We start from the raw sequence: 26,765 nt of genomic DNA on the forward strand, positions 1-26,765 counted from the left end.
TAACAGGCAAATTTGCCTTTGGAATACAGAATGAAGCAGGGCAAAGGCTAACAGAGTTTTGCCAAGAGAACACACTGGTCATAGCAAACACCTTCTTCCAACAACACAAGAGAAGACTCTACACATGGACATCACCAGATGGTCAACACCGAAATCAGACTGATTATAGTCTTTACAGCCAAAGATGGAGAAGCTCTATACAGTCAGCAAAAACAAGACCGGGAGCTGACAGTGGCTCAGATTATGAACTCCTTATTTGCCAAATTCAGACTTAAATTGAAGAAAGTAGGGAAAACCACTAGACCATTCAGATACGACCTAAACAAAATCCCTTACAATTATACAATGGAAGTGAGAAATAGATTCAAGGGACTAGATCTGATAGACAGAGTGCCTGAAGAACTATAGATGGAGGTTCCTGACATTGTACCGGAGGCAGGGATCAAGACCATCCTCAAGAAAAGGAAATGCAAGGCAAAATGGTTGTCTGAGGAGGCCTTACAAATAGCTGTGAATAGAAGAGAAGCAAAGGCAAAGGAGAAAAGGAAAGATATAAGCATCTGAATGCAGAGTTCCAAAGAAGAGCAAGGAGAGATAAGAAAGCCTTCCTCAGTGATCAATGCAAACAAATAGAGGAAAACAACAGAATGGGAAAGACTGGAAAACTCTTCAAGAAAATTAGAGATACCAAGGGAACATTTCATGCAAAGATGGGCTCGATAAAGGACAGAAATGGTATGGACCTAACAGAAGCAGAAGATATTAAGAAGAGGTGGCAAGAATACACAGAAGAACTGTACAAAAAAGATCTTCACGACCCAGATAATCATGATGGTGTGATTACCCACCTAGAGCCTGACATCCTGGAATGTGAAGTCAAGTGGGCCTTAGGAAGCATCACTATGAACAAAGCTAGTGGAGGTGATGGAATTCCAGTTGAGCTATTTCAAATCCTGAAAGATGATGCTGTGAAAGTGCTGCACTCAATATGCCAGCAAATTTGGAAAACTCAGCAGTGGCCACAGGACTGGAAAAGGTCACTTTTCATCCCAATCCCAAAGAAAGGCAATGCCAAAGAATGCTCAAACTACCGTACAACTGGACTCATCTCACATGCTAGCAAAGTAACGCTCAAAATTCTCCAGGTTAGGCTTTAATAGTATGTGAACTGTGAACTTCCAGGTGTTCAAGTTGGATTTAGAAAAGGCAGAGGAACCAGAGGTCAAATTGCCAACATCCTCTGGATCAAGGAAAAAGCAAGAGAGTTTCAGAAAAACATTTACTTCTGCTTTATTGACTATGCCAAAGCCTTTGTGCAGATCACAACAAACTGGAAAATTCTGAAAGAGATGGGAATACCAGACCACCTGATCCACCTCATGAGAAATCTGTATGCAGGTCAGGAAGCAACACTTAGAACTGGACATGGAACAACAGACTGGTTCCAAATCGGGAAAGGAGTACATCAAGGCTGTATATTGTCACCCTGCCTATTTAACTTATATGCAGAGTACATCATGAGAAATGCTGGGCTGGATGAAGCACAACCTGGAATCAAGATTGCCAAGAGAAATACCAATAACCTCAGATATGCAGAAGGCAATGGCAACCCACTCCAGTATTCTTTCCTAGAGAATCCTGTGGACAGAGGAGCCTGGTGGGCTGCTGTCCATAGGATCGCATAGAGTCAGACATGACTGAAGTGACTCAGTGTGCATGCCTGCATGCATTGGAGAAGGAAATGGCAACCCACTCCAGTATTCTTGCCTGGAGAATCCCAGGGATGGAAGAGCCTGGTGGGCTGCCGTCTATGGAGTCACACAGAGTAGGACACGACTGAAGTGACTTAGCAGCAGCAGATATGCAGATGACATCACCCTAAGGCAGAAAGTGAAGAACTAAAGAGCCTCCGGATGAAAGTGAAAGAGGAGAGTGAAAAAGTTGGCTTAAAACTCAACATTGAGAAAACTAAGATCATGGCATCCGTCCCATCACTTCATGGCAAATAGATGGGGAAACAGTGGAAACAGTGTCAGACTTTATTTTTGGGAGCTCCAAAGTCACTGCAGATGGTGACTGCAGCCATGAAATTAAAAGACGCTTACTCCTTCGAAGAAAAGTTACCACTAACCTAGACATCATATTAAAAAGCAGAAACATTACTTGCCAACAATGGTCTGTCTACTCAAAGCTATGGTTTTTCCAGCAGTCATGTATGGATGTGAGAGTTGGTCCATAAAGCTGAGCGCTGAAGAACTGATGCTTTTGAACTGTGGTGTTGGAGAAGACTCTTGAGAGTCTCGTGGACTGCAAGTCAATCCAACCAGTCCATCCTAAAGGAAATCAGTCCTGAATATTCACTGGAAGTGCTGATGCTGAAGTTGAAACTCCAATACTTTGGCCACCTGATGTGAAGAACTGACTCATTGGAAAAGACCCTGATGCTGGGAAAGATTGAGGGTAGGGGGAGAAGGGGATGACAGAGGATGAGATGGTTGGATGGCATCACCGACCTAATGGACATGAGTTTGAGTAAATTCCAGGAGTTGGTGATGGACAGGGAGGCCTGGCGTGCTGCAGTCCATGGGGTTGCAAAGAGTTGGACATGACTGAGCAATTGAACTGAGCTGAACTGTACACTTTAAAATGATTAAGGTGGGATTTTTATGTTATATATATATATATATAACTATAATTTTTTTTTCAAAGAAAAATTTAAAATTATCAAGGGAAAGGATAGTAGAAGCTGACAGGTGGATTTTTGCAAAGTACTGTGACGTGATGAGGGGCCCTGCAACATCACGGCAGCCTGGGAAGACGGACCTTAGAGGAAGCGGGAAAAAACTGTGCCTGGGAGCACAGAAGACCTGCAGAGGGTCAAAGTGAGCTGACGCCTGAACGGTAGGGGTCTGACACCAGGAAGCCCCGGGGACAATGCGGTCATCACCCCGTGGTGCGGGTGTGCAGTGCCTCGTCTCCAGACACACATTCTGCCTCACCGTTCACCCCACGGATGCACTTGCATAAAAGAGGCAGCCGAGGTTCCTAGCGCTTAGGAACTCACTTGTGTGAGTGGCATCTGGAATATCACAGCTCCAGCAGCAGCAAAGTCCATGGCCCCTCACTTATTTGCCAACAGTAGTTCTGTATTCAAAGTTTTCCAAATTAAGGTTCCCAAAAGCTATTTGCTAGAAATTTCTTTATCCAAAACCAACGGTTTCTGAAATTCTGATTATTTATCACACTCCAGATATGAGGGCATTGGGCTTTTTTACCTCTCTGCTTTGCCCATATCCCTTCTATCTGCCCGAAATACTCTTCCCCAACCTCTGCGTTTCTCAGTGGAAATTATACTCTTCCTTCAAGGTTCAGACCACATGCTGACCTTGCACAAAGTGTTCTCGGTCACTGAAGCTGGAAGTGAAGCGGCCTCTGCTCTGTATTCTCAAAGCCCTTAACCACACGCTGCCTCGTATTACAGTTATTTTGTCTTACAACCTGACAGCAGGGGCCATCTGTCAGAGCCAGATCCTTCCAGGGCTGGAATATCCGTTATAAGTTATACATTAGAATCTCACACTCAGTACGTGAATTCGCTACAAAACACTCTGATGCAGAGCCATCCGTCTCGGGGGGGGGGGGGGGGGGGGGTGGGCATCACCAGGTCTGGAAGAGGCAATGCCATTTGTCTTGGGTCCTTGATAACCTCTGGGAATGCTTTATGGATGGTGAGAGTGCTCACTATATAATTTCTTCTCAAGAAATGATCTGCATATTAAATGTATACACATACAAAAAAAACGACACCTAGGTAGGCCATGTTATTGCTAAAGTCTTTCAGAGCTAGTTTCCTCCTCTGTAAGACAGAAATAATTATATTTTCCTCATACCATTGCCATGACAGTAATGAAATAACATGTGCAGCTCCGAACACACTGTGAACAGTGAGCGACATTTAAATGCTCAGTGGTAAACAGTCTGCCCGCAATGCAGGGACCTGGGATTGATCCCTGGGTCAGGAAGATCCCCTGGAGAAGGGAATGGCAACCCACTCCAGTATTCTTGCCTGGAGAACCCCATGGAAAGAGGAGCCTGGAGGGCTACAGCCCATGGGGGTTGCAAAGAGTCAGACATGACTGAGCTACTAATATACACATTATATCAATTTAATACCTTTCTCAATAATCACTTTCCTCATTTGCTACTTAATTTAATCTGGCTTTCCCCTGGGTTTGGGTATAAGTTTTTTTCTATGGCAAAACAATGCAATCCTCTAAATGGTTTATGGCAAGTTTCAGGGACCCCAGGAGGCAGGAGAGATAAACACGATTGCATTAAATTCCTTAAACCAGCTGTGCTGAACATTTCTAAAGAAAGATACTCCAGAATTTTCCAGGGAAAAATGGTGGCTATCTTTAAATAAGCAACATGAAAGTCTGGGAAAGAGAGAAAGTAGTCTTGGGACAAAGAACACAGAACTTCCAGAGTGGATAGGGGGCCAACACTGCTGCTGAAGGCGGAAAACAGGACGCTCAAGTGGGGCTTCTGTCCCTCTCCTTCTCTGTCCCTCCCCTCTCTTTCCCTTCCCCTCTCTCTTTCCCTCCCCTCTCTCTGTCCCTTCCCCTCTCTCTGTCCCTCCCTCCCTTCTTTCCTGCCTCCTCCATAGCCCTCACCTTTTCTTCCTTCTTCTTTTTTTGGATGAACAGTATATTATTAAAGAGGAAGAAAAGAAAGGTAATTTGAGGGGTGTATGTTGAGGGGAACATTCTGCCAATTAAGTCTTAGATGAAAGACTGTGGGTGACAGGAAGGAGAAGGGAACAGTGTTGAAAGGAACAGGCTCCCCGAGGGACCGCCAGGAGGTGGACGTGAGCAGGAGGCTGGGCCGCCTGTAACTGGACAGGCAGGCGCAGAGTCCTTGCTCAGGAAGTACTCGTCGAATGAAAGCAGGGAAGACTGAGTAAGTCGGTAAGTGGGGGAAAGGTCCTGAATTCTGGGATCCAATGCTGAAAAGAAATCTCAAGTGGAATATTGAGTACAAGGTAACCAAGGTCGGCAAAGGTGATGCAGCTGAGGAGCCTTCCTGTTCAGGGCCTTGCTTGGCGGTGCCTCGCTTCATCACAGTGTCCCTGAATTTGCTCTTGACTCTGGGCCCCCAGCAGAAGTCCCTCTAGAGCATACGCAAAGCCTCAGAACTTCAGCGTCACCAGGACACCGCGGCGCGTCTGCAACCCTTTCAACTCCCCTAGAGAGAGCCTTCTCTATGTAGAAGGTTTTCTCTCAAACATGGACACAAGACTCACTATCTGCTGCCTCTTGTGACATAAACAAGAAGCCACTGTGCCAGCCGTGCAGTTGGCAGTGTGTGCCCGGGGATGCGGCACCTGTTGGCACCCTGTCTGCCCCACGACAGCCTCTCCTAGCAGAAAGCTGCCTCCTGCTTCATTCCTTGTGTCTCAGCGTTTTCTCTTCGAGGAAATGACTCTGCTCTGTACCTTTAACAAAGGCCCCTGGCCCCGAATAGTTCTTTTCTGGCCAAAGACGCCCTAACTCTTCGCTCACTCCCTTCTAATCAGCATCTCTTTCTCCTGTAGATCCTAGATTTATATTATTCAAAAGTTTCCAACGTCACAAATATAGGATTAGACACAAAGCCACTTTTCCAAATAGGTTACCAGAATTACAAAACAAGGACTTGGGGCAATTCTCTCCAGGGAGACGCAGTGAAGGACAGTGGGGATACACAGCCCTGAGACCCGAGAGCTGCTCCTGACCTGCTCAGCTCTTGCCAGGCTCCGTGACGTGAGCGAGTCGGAGGCTCTCAGGGTCCTCGGGGTAAAAGGAGGCAGTGAGCACATCCTGCTGTGGAAACAACGTCTACGTCACAGCGCTGAGAGAAAGATCACGTGAACGAACACGCCGGGGGACCCTGTAAACACGGTGGGGATACCAGTGTCGGCAGAGCTGTGACAGGGAGCCTGTGCCCGGTGTCCTGAGCCTCCCCCCAAGCGTGAGCCTTTTCCGGAGCACAGACGGACCCCTCTCTGAGCTGCCTGTCTGTCTCTGAGCCCACAGCTCGAATACCCAATGGCTGGTGTGATTCTGCTGCAACACGCAGCCTGGTTCTGACTGGTCCAGACGGGTCACTACCCTGCTCTAGGAACGAGCTTGCTCCATTTGGGCCTGCGTGCCGGGCTCCAACTTAGACGGAGGCTTCCCTGGGGGCTCAGGTGGTAAAGAACCCGCCTGCAATGCGGGAGACTTGGGTTCAATCCCTGGGTCGGGAAGATCCCTTGGAGAAGGAGTGGCTGCCCACGCCAGCGTTCTTCCCTGGGAAACCCCGTGGAGAGAGGAGCCTGGTGGCTTAGGGTCCATGGGGCCTCAGAGAGCCAGGCGTGGCTGAGAGACCAGCACTCCCACTTGCTCCTTCAGTCAGGTCTTCGGGCATCCATGCCTCCACTAAGATATCACCCCTCACGCTGCTCCCGCGTGACATGAAATGGCAACAAAATCTCAAAAGGAGGCTGGCTTTTCCCAGGTGGTTACCGCCCCCCTCCTCCCCTATCCAAGCAAGCTCCAGAGTGGAGACTGAGAACTGCCTCCTGACCTCCCACTGCACTTACGCCTCTTCCCTTCATTTTTATGAGTCATACACGCAGCACTGAAACAGCAAAATAAGCAGAAGGAGCCACTGGAAAGCGACAGCCTCGCTCCTGCTTACTCACCTCCCAAGCAACTGCCTTAACCTCCTCCTGTTTGAGACCTGCTGGTGCTTCACTCCCCCTTTTCACCTTCACGCATTGGAGAAGGAAGTGGCACCCCACTCCCGTGTTCTTGCCTGGAGAATCCCGGGGACGGAGGAGCCTGCTGGGCTGCCGTCTACGGGGTCACACAGAGTCGGACACGACTGACGCGACTTAGCAGCAGCAGCAGCACCGTAATTCCCAGGCCCAGGCAACCACTGACCGGCTTTCTCTGACTGTAGACTAATTCCATCTGTCCTAGAATTTAAATAAATGGAATAATGCAACATGTACTTTTAAGGCACCAGGTTTCCTTCACTCATCATAAAATATCTGAAATTCATCCATATAGTTGAGTTCATCAGTCATTCTTTTCTTTTTATGAATAAGAAGTTTTTATTTTATGCATATAGCATAATTTGTTTACCATTCAAGTGCTGATAAACAGCTGGGTGGTTTCCAGATTTTGATTATTAATAAAGAAAGTATTAGCCACTCAGTCATGTCCAACTCTTTGCAACCCCATGAACTATGTGGCCCACCAAGCTTCTCTGTCCATGGGATTCTCCAGGCAATAATACTGGAGTTGGTTGCCATTCCCTTCTCTAGGGGATCTTCCTGACCCAGGGATCAAACTAGGGTCTCCTGCATTGCAGGTAGATTCTTTACCATCTGAGTCACAAAGCTACTATGAAAATTCCCATACAAGCCTTTCTGTGGACCTATTTTTCCCTTCTCTTGGGTAGATGGCTAGGAATAGAATTGCTGTACAATTCAAACTATCAGTCAGAGGGTGGCGTTTACTTAGGTTTTTAAGAAAGTCTTGTTTTCCTCTAAGTCTACCTCCCAAATAGGACAGTTGCCAGTAAGTTGTGGGTGTGTAATAAAAATCGCTAGGTCGTGTTTTGGGACAAGCAGGAGAGGGGCCTGTCTCCACCCTTTGGGCCGGGATGGAAGGGAGCTGCAAACGCTTGAGTGGAGGCAGCTTCCCTAAGAGTGAGAGGCACCTGCACACGGCGGTTGCCTCTGTCTCTTTACAGCTGTTTCCAGGTTTTCCCCGGGAGTGAAAGCCTTTCTGCACGGGGATGGGGGAAGGAGAGGCGTGGGGAGACTGCTGGCTCCATCACTGGACACAGAGATGGTCAGGTCACCCCCGGCCCCCCTCCTCCTTCCTATGTGCCCCGTCACCGCCCAACTGCGTCTGAGCCGTCAGGGTGCCCTGCCTTTGGCAGAGCTGTGAGGGATTCTGGGCTGCTGCCGCCTCTCTCGGATTCTCCACCTTCCAGAAATCTGTTGAACTTGCATTTGCTGATGATCGTTTCTCTATTCTCTTTCACTTTGGCTGGGTTTGTTATTTTATTGAAGAGTTGGTAGAAGGGAGAAAAATGATTATCTCTGGCTTGTAGTCCACACCTAGACATCAATGAATTTGATTCAGTGCAGATATCAAGTATTAAATCTTAGCCCTGAACAGTCCCTGGCCAAGCTCATTGATGACTGCTGTTTAGCCCAACGCGTGTCTTCATGTCTTTCCCTACTCACGCTCTCTGTAGCATCTCGGTGACCCTTTTTCCTGAATGTTCTTTGGATCCCACAGCTCTGCTCTCACCTGGTTCCTCCACCCTTAGGCTCCTCAAGAGCTCCAGAACGTGCTTCTCATCCCCAGCAATTCGCCTGGTGCCTCCTGATTGAACTGAGACCATGGATATTTAAAAATGCTTTGTGTTTTATGCTTGTTATTACTGATAATAACAGTGAAATGTGTACTTTGAAGAAAAAAAACTGCCATGTAAAGATAAACCTCAAGCTAATCAGAGAAAACCAGATCTTTAGTTTGTGTAACATAAATTCATGATGCTGTGAAGAAGTTAACGATGGCCGTCTTCACGTGAGAAGTAGGTCCTCTTCATTCTCTGGCACTTCCTAAGGGCCAAAACCAGTATAGGTCCCTCCAGCCAAAAAAAAGGGGGGTGGCTGCTGGGGCTGGTGGAGGTGGAGAAGTGAGTTGTTTGCAAGAGGAAACAGTTATGGAGGTGGATGTTAATGATAGCTGGATAACAGCGTGAATGTACCTGGTGCTACTGGCGTCTACACTTAACAAGCGTTAAGATGGTAAACTTTATATTACGTATGTGCGTGTTGTCACTGAGTTGTGTCCAACTCTTTGTGACCCCATGGGCTGTAGCCCACCAGGCTCCTCCGTCCATGGGATTTCCCAGGCAAGAATACTGGAGTGGGCTGCCATTTCCTTCTCCAATATTATGTATATCTGGCTACAATTAAAAACAATATATAAAGTCTCACAAGTAAAAATGTTACCTTTTGTCAGGATCTTTTCCAAACAAAATTCTGATCTGTATCTAAACTTAAATCATGAAGAGAGTAAGGAGAGTTATGTCAAACACAAAAAACACTCTGAAAGATAAAGAAACAGAACCGCAGAGTGATATCAGTAATAGTAGTTTCCACTTATCGGACCTACTTGATGCCAGGCACTGTGCTAAATGCTTTACATGGGTTAATTCATTCAAAACGACTACAAGAGACAGGAAGATTAGATGCGTCAGGCCAGTTGCTGACAGGCTCACAGCTGAAGAGTGGGAGAAACAGATCAACCCCAGGAGGTCTGGTTTAAAGCCCCTGCTCTGACCACTACCTGCCTGGCCAGTCTGGGGTCAGAGGGTGGTGAGGAGGACACATTCAGACTTCCCAAAACTGCAGGTTTAAGAGACTCATGAGGCCAAACAAACAGCCTACAGCGCACCCTGTATGTGCCGAGCACGCCGGGAGGGAGAGACTCCCAGCGGCTGACTGCGGAGGGAGGCAGACCGTCCGTAGACACCAGGGCGGACACGCCCGAGTGGCCTCAGAGGGAGGGACCGAGGGGAGGACGGGAGCCGGGGGCTCGTCCAGGCCACACGATTCCTGGCTGAATAAGTACTGACTAAAGAAACACAATTCGCCTACAGAAACGTATTCTGTCTCTGACTGCATTTGAAAACAGACTGGCAAAACAATCAACCTCACTTTCTTCCCCTCAAAGAAAAGAAATTTAACAGACTGTGGCCATCCTTGATGTTCAAACCACAATAAGAAGGAGACTGACTTTGTTCAGATTATACTTCAAGTAACGATGCTACAGGGATCCCGTGTTCAAATGTCCCCACACAGAAGATTCCAGGAGGCGTATGATGACCACCTGAGACGTAAACTGCAGTAGAAAATTCACACTGCAACCTGAAGAGCTTCACTGTTGTCCAGACAGACTGAGAGATGAGGAGGATGCAGGCCCTGGAGTGAGCCCCCTGCAAGCCCAGGGTCAAGCAGCTTTCCTCGCATCTGCCTGCTGCCCTGTGTTGCCCTCAGACCCCGCCTGCCTCCACAGGATCCCAGGAGAGCATCTGGTAAGAACTGGAGGGACGGGTCTCACCTCTGAGGTCACTGCTGCCTGCCATGCTCGCCTGCTTCAAAAATCAAGTTACTTCTTGACTGAGACTGAGACACAAGTTACTTCTTCTTTAACTACAGTCTTAAGAATTCCACACCATAGACAGATATTCTATACTATACACAGTGAATGTATACTATACCTTGTTCCAATATCAAGCCAGCTGCCATAATCTTTGATCAAGAAGAAAAAATGCTGTAAAACAGAACAAGATAGGGCCCCATTAAAAACAAAGGCTATACAGAGCCAGGCTAAAAACGTCGCTTTAGAATTGTGTCTTTCAGATTTCCCTCAGAACTGCTATCTGACTGGAATCAATAAGAATTCGCCTTTTATCGAAATTTTTGCTTGGACTAAAATGACCAATAGCCTAAAAGCCAGAAACAGCATCTCCATTTAATCACATAAACACAAAAGTGACATCTGTGAATAACCAGAAAGAAAACCCAGCCAACGGTAATAAAATGACTAAATGATACCAAGGATCGCAGTGAACAGAAGCCATATTGTCTAATCATCAACAGACGTTTCCCAACAAAAGTTTATCCTGAAGACAAACTCTTTCAGGAGCTTTATAATCTAGTGCTGATTCAATCAAATGATCGGGCGTGTGCGCTGGGTGTGTGTGTGTGTGAGATGAGTGTTGTCACTGGAAGTACAGGTGAGGACGGGAGCTCAGAGGAAGGGCGCAGACCCCAACTAGGGTGCAAGGGAAGGCTGTCCCAACAAGAACTCTACATGTCTAAGCGACAAGTAAGAGGTGAAGGGTGGCCAGTGCTCCACCACGGGGCCCTGTTGGACTCTGGGGAGGCCCAAGGAGAAGCTGATCTGACAGAGGGGGCAACTGCATGAGCATCGGAGCCCACGGCCAGGCGGAGTCCAGGAAACAAGGGCAGGGGTGAGGCTCGGCGCCGGCACGAGCAGCGGCTGGCCCGCACGCGGCTCTCCATGCTAAACTCAGCAGTCTGATTCTTCACACAAAGTTAACCAGAGCATTTAAATTCCCTCCTGTTAACACGTCTTTGCCTTTCTGCCGCTCTGTGAGCACACCTGAAAGCCCATTTGTCCTGACGTTATCTGTGGTCCCCGTCAGGAAGACATCCAGTTCAATACAGCATAAAAATGCTCTCCTCTGAACCAAGTGACTAGGGCTCTGATTGGGAAGCTGTCCTAACAGCCTCGTCACCTCCAGCACAGGAAGGTGACTAGTGAGGAGGGGCTCTTCTCTAAAGAAAGGGCCGGCCTTGGCCATCAGCTACCACCGGCGTTAGCAGGTCCTGCCTGACAGGAGCCTTTTGCCTCGGGGACCTCAGCCACCGGACCGTCTCATCCTGTCAATTATGTTCAGGGCTCTGGGTCGTGTGTTATCAGTTCCACCTCCTAAAGGGCTGGAGATTAGAGACAGCTGTGGGAAGGCGACTGAGCCCGAGTAAAAAGTCGCCGTCGCGGCTCTGCCGAGCGCTGTTGCTGTCGACGCGGGCTGTCGACACGGGGGAGCACGGGCAGCCGGGCAGGTGGCCAGTGCTCCACCATGGGGCTGTCGACGCGGGGGAGCCGGGCTGTCCGTGCTCCACGGGGCGGGCGGCCAGTGCTCCACCACGGGGCCCTGTCGGACTCTGCCCTCAGCACACCTTCCCTGCGCTCATCTGCAGCTGCTCCTTCCGCTCTAATGGCCTTCCCTGCTGGCTCAGACAGTAAAGAATCTGCCTGCAGCGCAGAAGACCCAGGTTCTATCCCCGGGTCGGGAAGATCCCCTGGAGAAGGGAATGACTACCCACTCCAGTACTCTTGCCTGAAGAATTCCCATGGACAGAGAAGCCTGGTGGGCTACAGTCCATGGGGTTGCAAAAAGTCAGACACGACTGAGCGACTAACACTTCTCCCTGTAACAAGTCACACTTGTGAAAACTAAGTCTTCAGTGAATGCTCTGAGTCCATTCAGTGAATGATCAAATCTGAGGGTAGTGAGGGGAACCTCCTGAACCTGTAGGTGTAAAACAGGGTCTATCTGTTCATACACTACATATAAGAGGCCCAGCTACCAGTCCCTCTCTAGAACTCATTATTAGAGCTGTGGTCTTGATAATATTATCCTATTTCCTTTTTCCTATTTCCCTTCCTTCTCCCCACTCTTGTTTCCTATCTTTTTCAATCTGACTAAAACGTTAAAAATCAACATTTCAAGTAGGAAAATGATGTATCACCTGAATCTAAAGATAGCTCTTTATGTTATCTTCCTATGGAAGTTAATACAATGCACCATAGAAGACTATGTATAAAATACAGGTTCTAATAAATCAAGTTAGATGATTTTTGACACCCTAAGAAGAGCATTTTTACTGCATTGAAAGTCAAAATAAAAAAAGAAGAAAGTAATTTATGTGTAGCTTATGCCAGCACTTATAACTCAGTATCTAAAGAGTTCATATACAGAAATGCACTCATATTTCATTTGATTAAATTAACTTGTTGTTTAGCTTCTCAATCTTATTTATATTGAATATCCAGTAATCTCTTACCAAAGCCATGATGTCTGATATGTTGATAACCATGAGGAAAAGACTGGAAAAAAATAAATAAACAAACATGTAACACAGCGGGCACATTTTAAAAGCATATTAAAATCAAAATTAGAATAATCAAATGACCTAACATTCTGGTCTTAGTATTTCTGCTTCTGAAAATACATTTGACAAAAGCTCTTGACTCACATTACCATGGACTCCTGTCCCACAGTGATGGGCTGGACTTCAAAAATGTTACTTAACATTTTGAATATTTATTTTAAGTATATGAAAGGGACATGAATTATGCTTTTTTAATTAAGCTTTTTATTTCAGATTATTACAGATATACATGTAACTGCAGAAATGATATAGAGGGAGCCCATGTACCTTCTTCTCCAACACTCTTGAGAGTCCCTTGGACTGCAAGGAGATCCAACCAGTCCATCCTAAAGGAGATCAGTCCTGAATATTCATTGCAAGGACTGATGCTGAAATTCCAGTACTTTGGCCACCTGATAAGAATGGCTGACTCATTTGAAAAGGCCCTGATGCTGAGAAAGATTGAGGATGGGAGTAGAAGGGGACGACAGAGGATGAGATGGTTGGATGGCACCACCGACTCAATGGACATGGGTTTGGGTGGACTCCGGGAGTTGGTGATGGACAGGGAAGCCTGGCGTGCTGCGGTTCATGGGATTGCAAAGTCGGACACGACTGAGCAACTGAACTGAACTGAGGTGATGCACTCTCTGCCCGGTTTCCCTGCTGGTGAGTTCTTCAAAGCTCCGGGACAGTTTCACAACCCGGACACTGCCACCGATGCTGGCAACACACACAGTCTTTCCATCGTTACAAGGAGCCCTTATGATCCTTGCGTTACAGAGTGTACTCTGGGCGGTTTTAGCTTTTTACAGTGTTATCTGGTGTTCTTTCTAGCAAGTTTAATTTTTCCTGGGCCACATTTTTTTAGTGCTCTAGCGAATGGGAAGGTTGAAGACCTTAAGTCAGCCTTGTGTCTAAAAGAAATGTTACAATGTGCAGTAGTAGCCATTTCCAATCTTATCTTATGCTAGTAACTTCTACCACTAATTTAGCAGATAAGTTTTCAGTTTCTATGGCATGCCAGCCAGGGTGCTTACTGCTGGTTATACATCAGGTGACCAGAGCTTACCATCTAACTCAGGGAGACAATAAATAGAATGTTTGCAATAACAATACAAGGTCCAATGGTGTTAACTGTTAGGAAGAAAAGTAGATTGACTGGGCAAATATCTATGAGGAGAAGACATTTAAGCAGAGACCTGGACGAGTGGAGCGGACCATGAAACCAAATGAGCGGGAGCACTGCAGGCAGAACCCTGCGTGGACCTACAAAAGGCGTGCGGAGGAACCGTGCGTGGACCTACAAAGGGCGTGCCGTGGCACCCGGCGTGGACCTACAAAGGGCGTGCGGAGGAACCGTGCATGGACCTACAAAGGGCCTGCCATGGCACTGGGCGTGGACCTACAAAGGGCGTGCGGAGGAACCGTGCGTGGTGCCTGAGGAAGAGTGCGCGCGCCGCTGGAAGCAGAGTGCGCGCGCCGAGGGTTGCGGGGAAACAAGGACAAGAGGTGCAGGGCGGACCACAGGGTCGCCTGTGCCACAGTCAGGGCTGCAGAACTGGTCCTCGCTGGGACAAGAAGCCCCTGGAAGATCTAAAGGCTGCACTGTCTGTTGCGTCGATAACAATTCTTGGAGGACAGGAGTCAGCTAAGCGAGGTCAGCTAAGGGACCACTGAAGATGAATGATAACAGTGGGCTCTGGCGGTGATTGAAACGTGGACAGAACGATGACACCGGTGACATTAGGCAAGTGGAAACGGCAGTGAAGGACGGGCGGACTAGAGCTTCTGCAATGGGTTAGACAAAAAAACAGGGGGAGCAGCTAGAGGTCACCAGGAGGAAAGGGATGTGCTGAGCTCAACGTAAGCAAGTTAAGTCTGAATGGGTCAGTATAACATTACAGGGAGATGTCAGTGACTTATAAAGGTCTAAAGTCAAAAGAGAAGACACTTATAAGGTCGCACTTTGCCTTCTTTGCCTCCGTTCTCTCCCTTTGTATTTGCTTGTATTAAATACTTAAATCCTAAAACTGTGTGTTTAGTTTTCTGCTGTTCTAAATAGATTTAAGGGACTAGATCTGATAGACAGACTGCCTGAAGAATTAAGGACGGAGGTTCATGACACTGTACAGGAGACGGAGCAAGACCATCTACCAAAAAAAAAGACAAGCAAAAAAGCAGAATGGCTGTCTGGGGAGGCCTTACAAATAGCTGTGAAAAGAAGAGAAGCGAAAAGCAAAGGAGAAAAGGAAAGATATAAGCATCTGAATGCAGAGTTCTAAAGAATAGCAAGAAGAGATGAGAAAGCCTTCCTCAGTGATAAATGCAAATAAATAGAGGAAAACAATAGAATGGGAAAGACTAGAGATCTCTTCATGAAAATTAGAGATACCAAGAGAACATTTCATGCAAAGATGGGCTCAATAAAGGATAGAAATGGTATGGACCTAACAGAAGCAGAAGATATTAAGAAGAGGTGGCAAGAATACACAGAAGAACTGTACAAAAAAGATCTTCACAACCCAGATAATCATGATGGTGTGATTACTCACCTAGAGCCAGACATCCTGGAATGTGAAGTCAAGTGGGCCTTAGAAAGAATCACTACGAACAAAGCTAGTGGAGGTGATGGAATTCCAGCTGAGCTATTTCAAATCCTGAAAGAAGATGCTATGAAAGTGCTGCACTCAAAATGTCAGCAAATTTGGAAAACTCAGCAGTGGCCACAGGATTGGAAAAGGTCAGTTTTCATTCCAATCCCTAAGAAAGGCAATGCCAAAGAATGCTCAAACTACCGCACAATTGCACTCATCTCACACGCTAGTAGAGTAATGCACACAATTCTCCAAGCCAGGCTTCAGCAATACATGAACCATGAACTTCCTGATGTTCAAGCTGGTTTTAGAAAAGGCAGAGGAACCAGAGATCAAATTGCCAACATCCTCTGGATCAAGGAAAAAGCAAGAGAGTTTCAGAAAAACATTTACTTCTGCTTTATTGACTATGCCAAAGCCTTTGACTCTGTGGATCACAATAAACTGTGGAAAATTCTGAGAGAGATAGGAATAACAGACCACCTGACCTGCCTCTTGAGAAACCTGTATGCAGATCAGGAAGCAACAGTTAGAACTGGACATGGAACAACAGACTGGTTCCAAATAGGAAAAGGAGTCCGTCAAGGCTGTATATTGTCACCCTGCTTATTTAACTCATATGCAGAGTACATCATGAGAAACGCTGGGCTGGAGGAAGCACAAGCTGGAATCAAGATTGCCAGGAGAAATATCAATAACCTCAGATATGCAGATGATACCACCCTTATGGCAGAAAGTGAAGAAGAACTAAAGAGCCTCTTGATGAAAGTGAAAGAGGAGAGTGAAAAAGTTGGCTTAAAACTCAACATTCAGAAAACTAAGATCATGGCATCCGGTCCCATCACTTCATGGGAAATAGATGGGGAAACAGTGGAAACAGTGTCAGACTTTATTTTTGGGGGGCTCCAAAATCACTGCAGATGGTGACTGCAGCCATGAAATTAAGACGCTTACTCCTTGGATTGAAAGTTTTGACCAACCTACAAAGCATATTCAAAAGCAGAGACGTTACTTTGTCAACAAAGGTCCATCTAGTCAAGGCTATGGTTTTTCCAATGGTCATGTATGGATGTGAGAGTTGGACTATAAAGAAAGCTGAGCACCGTATTGAACTGTGGTGTTGGAGAAGACTCTTGAGAGTCCCTTGGACTGCAAGGAGATCCACTAGCCCATCCTAAAGGAGATCAGTCCTGAATATTCACTGGAAGGACTGATCCTGAAGCTGAAACTCCAGTACTTTGTCCACCTGATTCAAAGAGCTGACTCATTTGAAAAGACCCTGATGCTGGGAAAGATTGAAGGTGGGAGGAGAAAGGGATGACAGAGGATGAGATGGTTGGATGGCATCACTGACTCAATGGACATGAGTTTGGGTAAACTCCAGGAGCTGGTGATGGACAGGGAGGCCTGGCGTGCTGCAGTTCATGGGGTCGCAAAGAGTCAGACACGACTGAGCAACTGAACTGAACTGAAGTGAACTGAGTCTCAAGTTAAAATTACTACATACACACACACACACACGCACACACATTTTGATGAGTCTTCTATTTCTTGTCCCACATGTGCCGAGCACTTCTTGAAAGAAAGTGAAAGTGAAGTCACTCAGTTGTGTCTGACTCTTTTCGACCCCATGGACTGTAGCCTACCAGACTCCTCCGTCCATGGGATTCTCCAGGCAAGAATACTGGAGTGGTTGCCATTTCCTTCTCCACAAGCTATTCTTATTTAGACTTTAATTAAAAGTCCTTCTTAAAAAATTGCATTCACTAACAGAGATGCAGGAAAGCACATGTCTGTCACTTTATTAGTTTTTTTTTTCCTTTAATTGCATTTAAGTCGCTATTTTCTATGTGGTATTGACAAGGTATAAGTGCTTTCAATGTTAAATTCAAGTAAAAATCCTGCAAAAATATACTAAATTAGACTAGAAATAAGATTTCTACTATTTTTAAACCATGGAAGAAAACCTTTTAAAAAAAAATTATTATGGCATACACATAATAATATGCTATACTCATTTCTAGCCTAAATTATCAAGAAGAACATGCAAATTTATTCTAATATTCATTATTTCTTTCAGTACTGAATATTCCAGTTTGATTAAAGAATAATAAAACTGCTAGGAAACTACGTATTTATCTCAAGTGTCTTTCAGAAAGGCTGATCAGTCCTGTGCAGATGAAACAATCTGACTGTTTCAAAAGAGCAAACAGTTGGGTTGACAGCTTCTCTTCCAGTCTTTGATTACTTAACACATTGACTGTTCCACAAATTCCCAGAAACTCAGAAACAATACTTCCTATTCCATTTGTCAAAAGTGTAGTAATCAAGACTGAGAAACCACATAAATTAGGGACATCTAGAAGCTAATTTCAACCCATATAAAATGACATAATGTGATAACACATGCATCTAATACACATTCATGAGAGAACCCAAAGGAAAACAGGGTGGGGTCACCTGGAGTCGTAGGTACAGCTATATCTACAGTGAGCAAGTTACTAACTACAAGAATTCGATATTTACATTTTACAGTTTTCTAGAGGAGGTTACTCTCTAGCTGGGACAGCATTCTAACAATATTTTATAGTTGAAAAGGCATATTTTTATGTTATAGGCTCTAATCAACTATTTCCTCTAATGACTACAAAATTCTGGCTAAAAGGGCGGAACATTTTTTCCCTCATTTTTATAATAAATAATCTATGTTACAGTATCTTAATAGCAATCACAGAAAATACCATCAAATGTTTACTTTCGTTTCCTAAAAATGAACAAATTCAAAGCATTCATCTTACCTTTTTGAAGATAACTGAGTAGTTAACTGAACAGCTTCAAAAGCACACATCACAAGAACAAAGGGGATTAAAATCTGTTTGAAAGAAAAACAGATGATGCCGTGGGTGCCTGTAGCATTTGAAGAAATATTTCAATTTCTCAAAATTCATCTGTATTAGTGGAAAGCAAATGCTGAAATAAAGTCACGATACCAGTGACACACAGAATAGTGACCAGATGGATTCAGGGATCCACATCAACAGCACCAGTAGTGAAAAGAGAGTGACACATATTTCAGATGGAGCCTGCTCCCAATTTTCGTTCTCCTGAACTCGTTGTAATAATTAATGACCATGTTCAAATGATCCCAAGAGGGTGTGAGAAGCACACAAGGCCCAAATCAAATTAATTATGAAGTCTGAAGACCTGACTCACAGATCCTTGAACTCATCTGGTTATTTGTCACTACAACTCTGTTAACATGATTTAGCTGCCTAACCATTGCTTTCTGTGGTTTTATTTCAGTACTAATTTTTTCCTGATTATAAAATTCATACTCTGTAAGAAAAAAATGGAGAAAGGTATAATAAAATTTTATTTGTTGAAAAAAATCTATAAGCCAGAAATAACACCATTAATATTTTGAGATACTGTTTTCCAATGACCAGTTAAAAATACACACACACGATGCTTAAACAAAGAGTGGAGGCAGAAGATATGGAAAAGAGATGATGTTCACAACTACATAAGATTCCTGTCCAAGTGAAGGCTACATGAGTGAAACAGAGCTCTAAGAGGACTTTCACTTACAGCGACATCAGTCAATAAAAATGACCAACTACATTTCATCAGTAAAGCTTACTGGATTAAGCTGGAGATTACAGATTGAGCATTTAATGTAAACTTTAGTTTTCCTTTCTTTTTTTCTTGCTTTTAATTAAAGGCTCATGATCTTTAACATACTGAGAAAAGAACTACCACCATCAAGAAAAATGTACATAAAGACTAAAGAAACTATCAATACACATTTCAAAATAACAGAGAATGTGATGTGAGAAAACGAATATCTTTTTAACATTTCTTAAAATCACTTTTGCATTTGTGCAGTAACAAAACAGGATGTTAATCCTATTAAGACACACATACCTTCAACAATTATTACTTATGTGATCTGAATAAGAAGAAATCAGATGTTAGGCAGATATTAGTTCTTGTATTTAAACAAGTACATACTAAGTACACAGAACGTGCCAGGCACTACGGTAGAGGGAATGAGACAAGCTTAATGATCCTAGAGAGAAAGGGGAAGAAAGTGAATCACATTCCACTGGCGAGTCCGAACCCCTGGAAAGCTGATAATTTGTGATTATCTTAGAATCCTCAAGACCCAGCTGGTGCTGATAAGCCTTCAATGTCATATTTATTGAATGAATAAATCAATTCTAGGTACAAGGATTATGAGAAAAGATGATAACGTGTTGGCAGTCTCGTGGGTGGGGAACACGGCTGCGGGGAGCCTTTGATCTTGAGGAGCAAGGCAGTTTTGATCCACCCTTCACTTCCCAGGCTTTAATCACCTTTGATAGGACTTCTGGGACTAACAGAGATTCTCTACTTTTTTGAAGTTAAATGGGCTTTAAACCAAGAAGATTAACTCTATTTTGGAGCAAAGGCTAAAGCGTCCCCCACTCCCATTCAGCAGTGTCTGAGAAGGCATCTACTTTCCAGCTACTTAACTCTGCCACTTCATAATCTTCATGTCACATGTCACATGATTTCATGGGACAATGAGTTCATAGTCTTAACTAATCAGTATCTTAAGAAAAGAAGAAAACCAACCTTCCACATTATCAGGGCTCCCATCTTGAAAGGACTGAACACGGTCAGGAAGCAGTAGACGGAGGAAGGGTCAAAGCTGAGGGATCAACAAGAAAAGGGACTTTAGAATTCACATTCTTGCAACTTGAATGTTCTTCTGAAAAGGGTGTTTAAGCTAATTTTCTGAAAGCTATTCTTACTATAACACAAGTCTACAGTGTATCAAGAATTATCATGGGGGCTTTTCTGGTGGCTCAGTAGCGAAGAATCCACCTGCCAATGCAGGAGATGCAGGCTTGATCCCTGGTCTGAAAGATCCCACCGGTGGCGGAGCAACCGCGTGCGCGGTGGAGCCTGGGAGCAGCACTGCGCCCACGAGCCGCACCTCCCAGAGAGGAGCCCCACTCTTCGCAACCTGAGAAGGCCCACATGCAGCGACAGAGACGCAGCGCAGCCCAAAATAAAGAGAGTGAATGTTGTCGTAAAAGAATGATTACAAAGTCAGTAAAATGAATGAGACAGACTCGTATGTGCCAATATGCACCAATTTCCAACATACATCCTTCAGGATAAAAAGCAAGAACAAAATCCCTAATTTGTATATTTTCTGGTTTTATATATATATGGATATATATAGTTTTGATTTAAAATTACCTGTTAACAGAAGCTATATTTCCAGTTCCAAAAAAGGCTGTCACTAAGAAGAAAACCTAAATAGAGTTAAAGGAAATGCCAAACAAGTCAGAATCCATAAAAGTTCCTTTTCATTTAGAGAAGATATATATATTCTACCATGAGGGTAATTTGCTTTCTCTACTTGTACATTTGGAGGTACATTGCTGAAAATGAGTGTTCCACCATATTTCGTCGTGAATGCATTTGGAGAGAACCAGGCTGAACAAGCAACGTACGAAGGACAGCAAGGCCCGAGAGTCACTCTCACTTGCCACCGTCACCTCGGGAAGGTTGCTGTTTCCTCCCCGCTCACATAAGCACTGGATTGGGGTTATCTGAAAGTGAAAGTGAACTCGCTCAGTCGTGTCCGACCCTTTGCGACCCCATGGACTGTAGCCTACCAGGCTCCTCCCTCCATGGGATTCTCCAGGCAAGAGTACTGGAGTGGGGTGCCATTTCCTTCTCCAGGGGATCTTCCTGACCCAGGGATCGAACCCGGGTCTCCCGCATTCCAGGCAGATGCTTTGCCCTCTGAGCCACCAGGGAAGCCCCAGTGTTATCTGAGGCTGGCAGCTAAACATTAAAGAAAGAAGTGATAGACGTTTCCAGCTGAAACACAGTTTCAGTTCACATATGCTCGCTGGGCCCACTATGCACAAAATGTGCCAGGTTCTTTGGGAGGCTCAGGAAGAAATGAGATGCCATGTTTTAAAAGAATTCAATTAGAAGATGATAAAGTGTTAAACATCTTTTTGACATTTCTTCAACTTATATTTGTAATAGTGCAGTAATATAAAGTAGATATTAGTTTTATCAGCGTCTAAGAACTTACTGCTAATAAAGCATTTAAAATAGTGAAAGTGCTCGATAAATGTTAGTTACTTTATTATTATAGACACATACACAAAAGTGGTATAGAAACAGTGAAGAGGAAGTATGAATCACGACAAATTTCACTGAAGAAGCGGTATTTGAGCTGGTGACTTGAGCCTTAAATATATTCACGGTTCAATGCATTCAACCAATTAACTAACCAACCAGTATTTATCACCTAGTATGTCAGAGGCAGAGCTAGGCCCTAAGAATATAATTATAAATAAAACAGTATAAAGTGCTCATATGGTAACTAAAATTTTGATGATAGGTAGAATAGGTAAGATTCATTAAAGGTAAACAATGGGAAAATAAGGACATTAATGAAGGGTACAGAGAGATGAAGCAAGAAATACAGATTGGTGGCATATTAATAAAAAGCCTTGAACTTTATCTTGTGGAGACGTTGAAGAGTTAGCAAGCATTTTCAGTGAGTGATACAAACAAGAAATATCAACAACAGTGAGATATTTGATCAGGGAGACTAATAATTAGAGGCAGGAAATTCAGTTCTGAAGCTCTTTTAATAGTGCATACGTTGGGGACCAGGAAAGTCGGAACTGGTGTGGTCAGAGAGGAAACGGAGGAGAGAAACCGTGGGAGCTCGGTCAGGGGCTAGTTAAATATGGCAACAAGTTTCACGGCCTGGGAGGCTGGGAGCGCAGCAGTGACATTAAACGAGATGAGGTCAGGCAGAGACTGACTTTGGAGAAGGGTGGGCAGTCGTCAGTCAGTGTGGACGTGTATTTGGTGACGCCCAGCAGGATGTGGTGGAGCTGGTGGTAAAGAACCGCCTGCCAGTGCCGGAGACATAAGAGACGTGGGTTCGATTCCCGGGGCAGTAAGACAGCATGGCAAACCAGTCCAGTGTTCTGCCTGGAGGATGCCCTGGACAGAGGAGCCTGGTGGGCTACAGACCACGCGGTCGCAAGGAGCGGGACATGACTGAAGCGACTTGGCAGGCACGCAGGCGGCAGGCACGGCAGTCACGTGACTCTAGAGGTCGGGGCGGGAGAGGTAGGTCTCAGAGGTGCCTGTACAGAGGCGTCAGCCAGAGCTGTAGGAGAGGGTGACGCCACCCAGGCACGTTTAGAGGAGAAGGTTAATGGCAGAGCTCAGAGGAAAAGCACGTGTTGTTCAGGAGCAAAGGAAGAGCGAGTTTTCGTGAAGGAGAGCAGAGGTGGTGTAGAATCCGAGAAGAGAGCCTGGATCGTGTTCTGGAGGACAAAGGAAAATGAAGAAACCAGTTGAGGTGAGCACTGTGAGAGCAGTCCAGTGGAACCAGACCACGAGGCTGTGCGGCGCCCTCTCCTGTCTGCAGGCCACACACACGAGGCTGTGCAGGCCAGGAGAGGACGCCAGCACAGCAAGGACAAGCGTTCACAGGCACCCATCTAGGCTGAGGAGATGGCACACAAACGGGGAGGAAACGGTAGCAGCAGGGAGCTAGGCTGTAAACACAAGGGACAGATGAAGGATAACTGAGGAGGAGGCAGGGCTCAGGGGAAGAAGCATCTTATTAGCACAGGCTGAGTGGAAGGTGTCGGCAAAGACAGAAAGCCAAATTGAGAGTGAAGGCAAGAGGCAGAGGAGCACTGACCTCCTGGACCTCAATGGTCCAGACTCCACTGTGTCCATTCAAAGGAGATACCTCCCGATGGACACCTTGAAGCCGGCGAGCTCGCCTTTCCAAAGCCAGACGGTATCCCGTTACATCATCTTTCAAACTTCTAATGCTAACAGCTGTCACACAAGGTGATCCAGCAACCTCTTAAGACATGTTATATGAGTACCGTATAAAGTACACATAAAAACACACAAACCTAACACATTGGTCTGTTGTATCATTCTTTATGCTTTTGTACAGTTTCATAAGTGTTTGGAAGTGCAATCTGTATCAGAAAACCATGTTTGGGAGGGCGGTGAAACAGCCTCCAAGGCTGAGTCCACTACCAAGCGATGGGTGGAAACTGTACCCCCGCTCCCCAGCGCCTTTCTTGTTCCATCAAACGGGAGGCTGCAGCGCCTTAAGACAGAACCCCACAGAAAGGATACAAGGAAAAAGGCCCTGCGGATGTCATCCAGGTAGAGGTCTCGACACTGGGTCACGTCAGTGTTACAGGCAAGCTGGATGGTGGAGACCTGTGGGATGAGAAGAGAGAGAATGCACAATCACAGGCGGCTTCCCTCCACCCGCCAGGGCAAGCTCACCGTCTCAGTTACAGCAGCCAGGAAGACAGCTTGCATTGACACACAAAAAATAAGAAATATTTTCCTACAGCTGAATTTCACTTAATAAAATCTGCCAAGGTAAAACACACTGTTAGTTTAAACGGAGACTTTCCCTATCTCCCACTTCCCATGTAATTTCCTACTAAGTTCGGAAGATGCTTTAATCCTCTTCTTTAGAAAAAGACGTATCTTTCAGTTAAAATATAGAATTTAAAACATAACACAATGAGCCTCATGTTTAATTTAATAATATTTAGTTATTAAACATTGAATATTTAATACTAAAGACAGTCTGATCATTTACTTGACTCTAATCAAAATTACTTTTTACGTATTGTTTTAATATTCCAGACTGAAAGTTTAAAACCAGCAATTACTCAATAATATTTCTATAAAGTTTCTTTACTGAAATTATTTATCCTAAATCCTCAAGCACTCTTTGCGAACTCAAGCAGAGCCAGTCAAGGTGAATCAGTGGCTCAATAAAGTTTCTTTACTGAAATTATTTATCCTAAATACTCAAGCACTCTTTGCGAACTCAATCAGAGCCAGCTAAGGTGAATCAGTGGCTCAACTGTGAAGGCATTTTCCTGCCGCGTTCACTTCATCTGGCCTCAGTAAAACTGTAAATATTCTATCATCAGTTTCTTATAATTATCTTCAGTTTTGAAATAAGGGCAAGGGATATCAATCAACTCTTCAGCTCAGCATGATAAAGGTACCCTTAATATTTGGTTGGCTTTTAGCCAATTCAAAGGACATTATGTTGAATAAACAGTCTAAGATTTGGACTGAGGCCGAATCACTAAGGTGATAGAATAAGCATTTTGGATTAGAATAACGAGAAAGAGAAAAATAACCCTGGGAACACATATCTCACTTCATGATCAGACTCATAAACTGATGTGTGGCAACATGAATATTCTTCCAACAAAAATAAATTGAAGGAAAGAAAGACTCAATGTGAAAACGAAGGGAAACAAGATAAATAACATTCTTTGCCCTCTATTCTTTCACTTATATTAAAGGCTTTTTACATCAGAGAGTCACAAACAATCTTTAAGTAAAGCCCAACCCATATGTTCATAAAACAATAAAATCATGCTTTTCTAAATGAAACTTTCCTTACAAACTGCTTGACTTAATTATTAACTTAATTATTAATATGTGAAGTAGTACACATTTTTAAGTAGAATTTTCTGTCCTGGCTGTGCTGTGTGGCGTGTGGAAATCTTAGCTCCCCACCCAGGGACCCGATCCATGGCCTGTGCTGGAAGCGCAGCCTCGCCACTGGGCAGCCACGGCAGCCTCAGGCAGAATTTCTGACGAAACAACATTGCAGCTTCCTCATGGGGTTAGAATAGGGAACACCTTAGTATTTTCAAATGCAAGAACAGTTTTGACAAGCTACCTTCTGTTTACAGGAAACAACAGATTGCTGCAGGGTTTCTTGTTCCATGTGTATCCAGACAAACATCAAACATGACAATACTAACGGAAAGAGAGCTTCATACCTAAGGGGTTGGGGGTGGGGGCGGAAGTGAGAGGGTGGGAATGAAAAGAAAAAATTAAATACAAAAGCAAGTTAAAACAATTTTGATAATACTTCTAAGTTACATTATCACAAAATTTAATTTTTTTAGGTTTTCCAGAGGAAGAAATAGGAAAAGAAAGCTACATTTAAATATCAACTCCAACACCATCTTTTTTTGAAATTTATCAAAACTTGAGACCATTACATGTTTAAAATAGTAGAGATATTTAAGTCATTCATAAGGTAAATGACAGAAGTACACAAAACAAGAAAACATAAGACAAAGGTAAAAATCATTAATATAAAGAGAACAGCAAGATAAACATTTCAAATTTTTTTTAAAAATGGGTATAAAATAGGAATACAAACCTCTCAAAAGAAAAAAAGAGCCTATAAATACATTAAAATACGTTTGACTTTACTGATAACTGATATAGAAATTAAAAAATAGATGCCACCGCCACTTAAAATATTTACTCATGTTAAAAAAATAATCCAGATAAAAGTATAATCAAAGAATAATTATAAAAGTATAATAAATACTTCCTGTAAGGCAATCTAGTGCTATGCATCAAGAGCCTCAAAGCTATTCACATAGTGTAACCTAATAATGTTCCTTCTAGGAGTTTACCCTGAGAAAATAATCACACATATGCACCATGATTCCCATATGAAGACATTTGTTGTAATATGTTTACGGGGGGAAAAAAAAAAACAAGCTAATATTCACAGGGGAGTTTGATTAAATAATGTATGTGGCAATTATAATGTGGACAAAGGAGAGATGTTCATGAGATAACACAGTGTCAGACGCTTTTTCTAGTCCTTTTCTGCCCTAGTTTAAGGCGTGTTTCATTTCTGTAATCCCCCAGATACTCTACACCTGACGGCAGTTATCATACTGCTCTGATACATCTGATACATAGACGCTCATACATCTCACGCTGACTAACGCCTTCCCCACCGGTCTGCAAAGTCTCTGCCTGTGCCGGTCTTCTCACCGTACAGGTCCAGCTCAGAAGCACTTGTTGATGAGCTACTTAACTGGGTGGAAGTTACAACACAAAATTAAGCAAACCAAACAGAAACAAAACAACAACCTGTATTTCTCATTCAACTTTTTCAACTACCGAACTCTAATCCATATGGTACTATTTCCTAAACAAGGGAAAGCAAGAAAACAAAAACCCTTTAAATCTGACCACCAATCGTAAGACAAAACCCTGAAAACTGGGCAGATGAAAACATTCAGCTTTGAGAAAGCATATATAAATCACTCGGTATATAAGGTTTAGAACATCCAAGGATACGAGCAGACAGTACGTATGTGAGAAAACACTACTGGTAAAACAGGTGCAGAGAACACGCAGAGCTATGCGGTTTCGGCCTGCTAAAATAGCTTTTGATATTCTTGCTGCTACTGCTGCTAAGTCACTTCAGTCGTGTCCGACTCTGTGCGACC

At 44.3% G+C, this 26,765-nt stretch overlaps 1 protein-coding gene across 1 annotated transcript in view; it reads right to left on the reverse strand.

Moving 5' to 3' along the window:
- Nucleotides 1-26,765, reverse strand: part of PIGN (phosphatidylinositol glycan anchor biosynthesis class N) — a 100,352-nt gene that overhangs the window by 10,926 nt on the left and 62,661 nt on the right. Inside the window, exons 23-29 of the mRNA XM_052660290.1 lie at nt 25,181-25,283; nt 23,593-23,679; nt 20,644-20,699; nt 20,011-20,086; nt 18,192-18,265; nt 12,710-12,752; nt 10,333-10,385 (exon numbers count right to left, since the gene is read on the reverse strand). Of these exons, the coding sequence (XP_052516250.1) occupies nt 10,333-10,385; nt 12,710-12,752; nt 18,192-18,265; nt 20,011-20,086; nt 20,644-20,699; nt 23,593-23,679; nt 25,181-25,283 (492 nt within the window). The remainder of the gene's footprint in view (nt 1-10,332; nt 10,386-12,709; nt 12,753-18,191; nt 18,266-20,010; nt 20,087-20,643; nt 20,700-23,592; nt 23,680-25,180; nt 25,284-26,765) is intronic.

The sequence above is a fragment of the Budorcas taxicolor genome, chromosome 22 (assembly GCF_023091745.1).
Source record: "Budorcas taxicolor isolate Tak-1 chromosome 22, Takin1.1, whole genome shotgun sequence".
Taxonomy (NCBI): Eukaryota; Metazoa; Chordata; class Mammalia; order Artiodactyla; family Bovidae; genus Budorcas; species Budorcas taxicolor.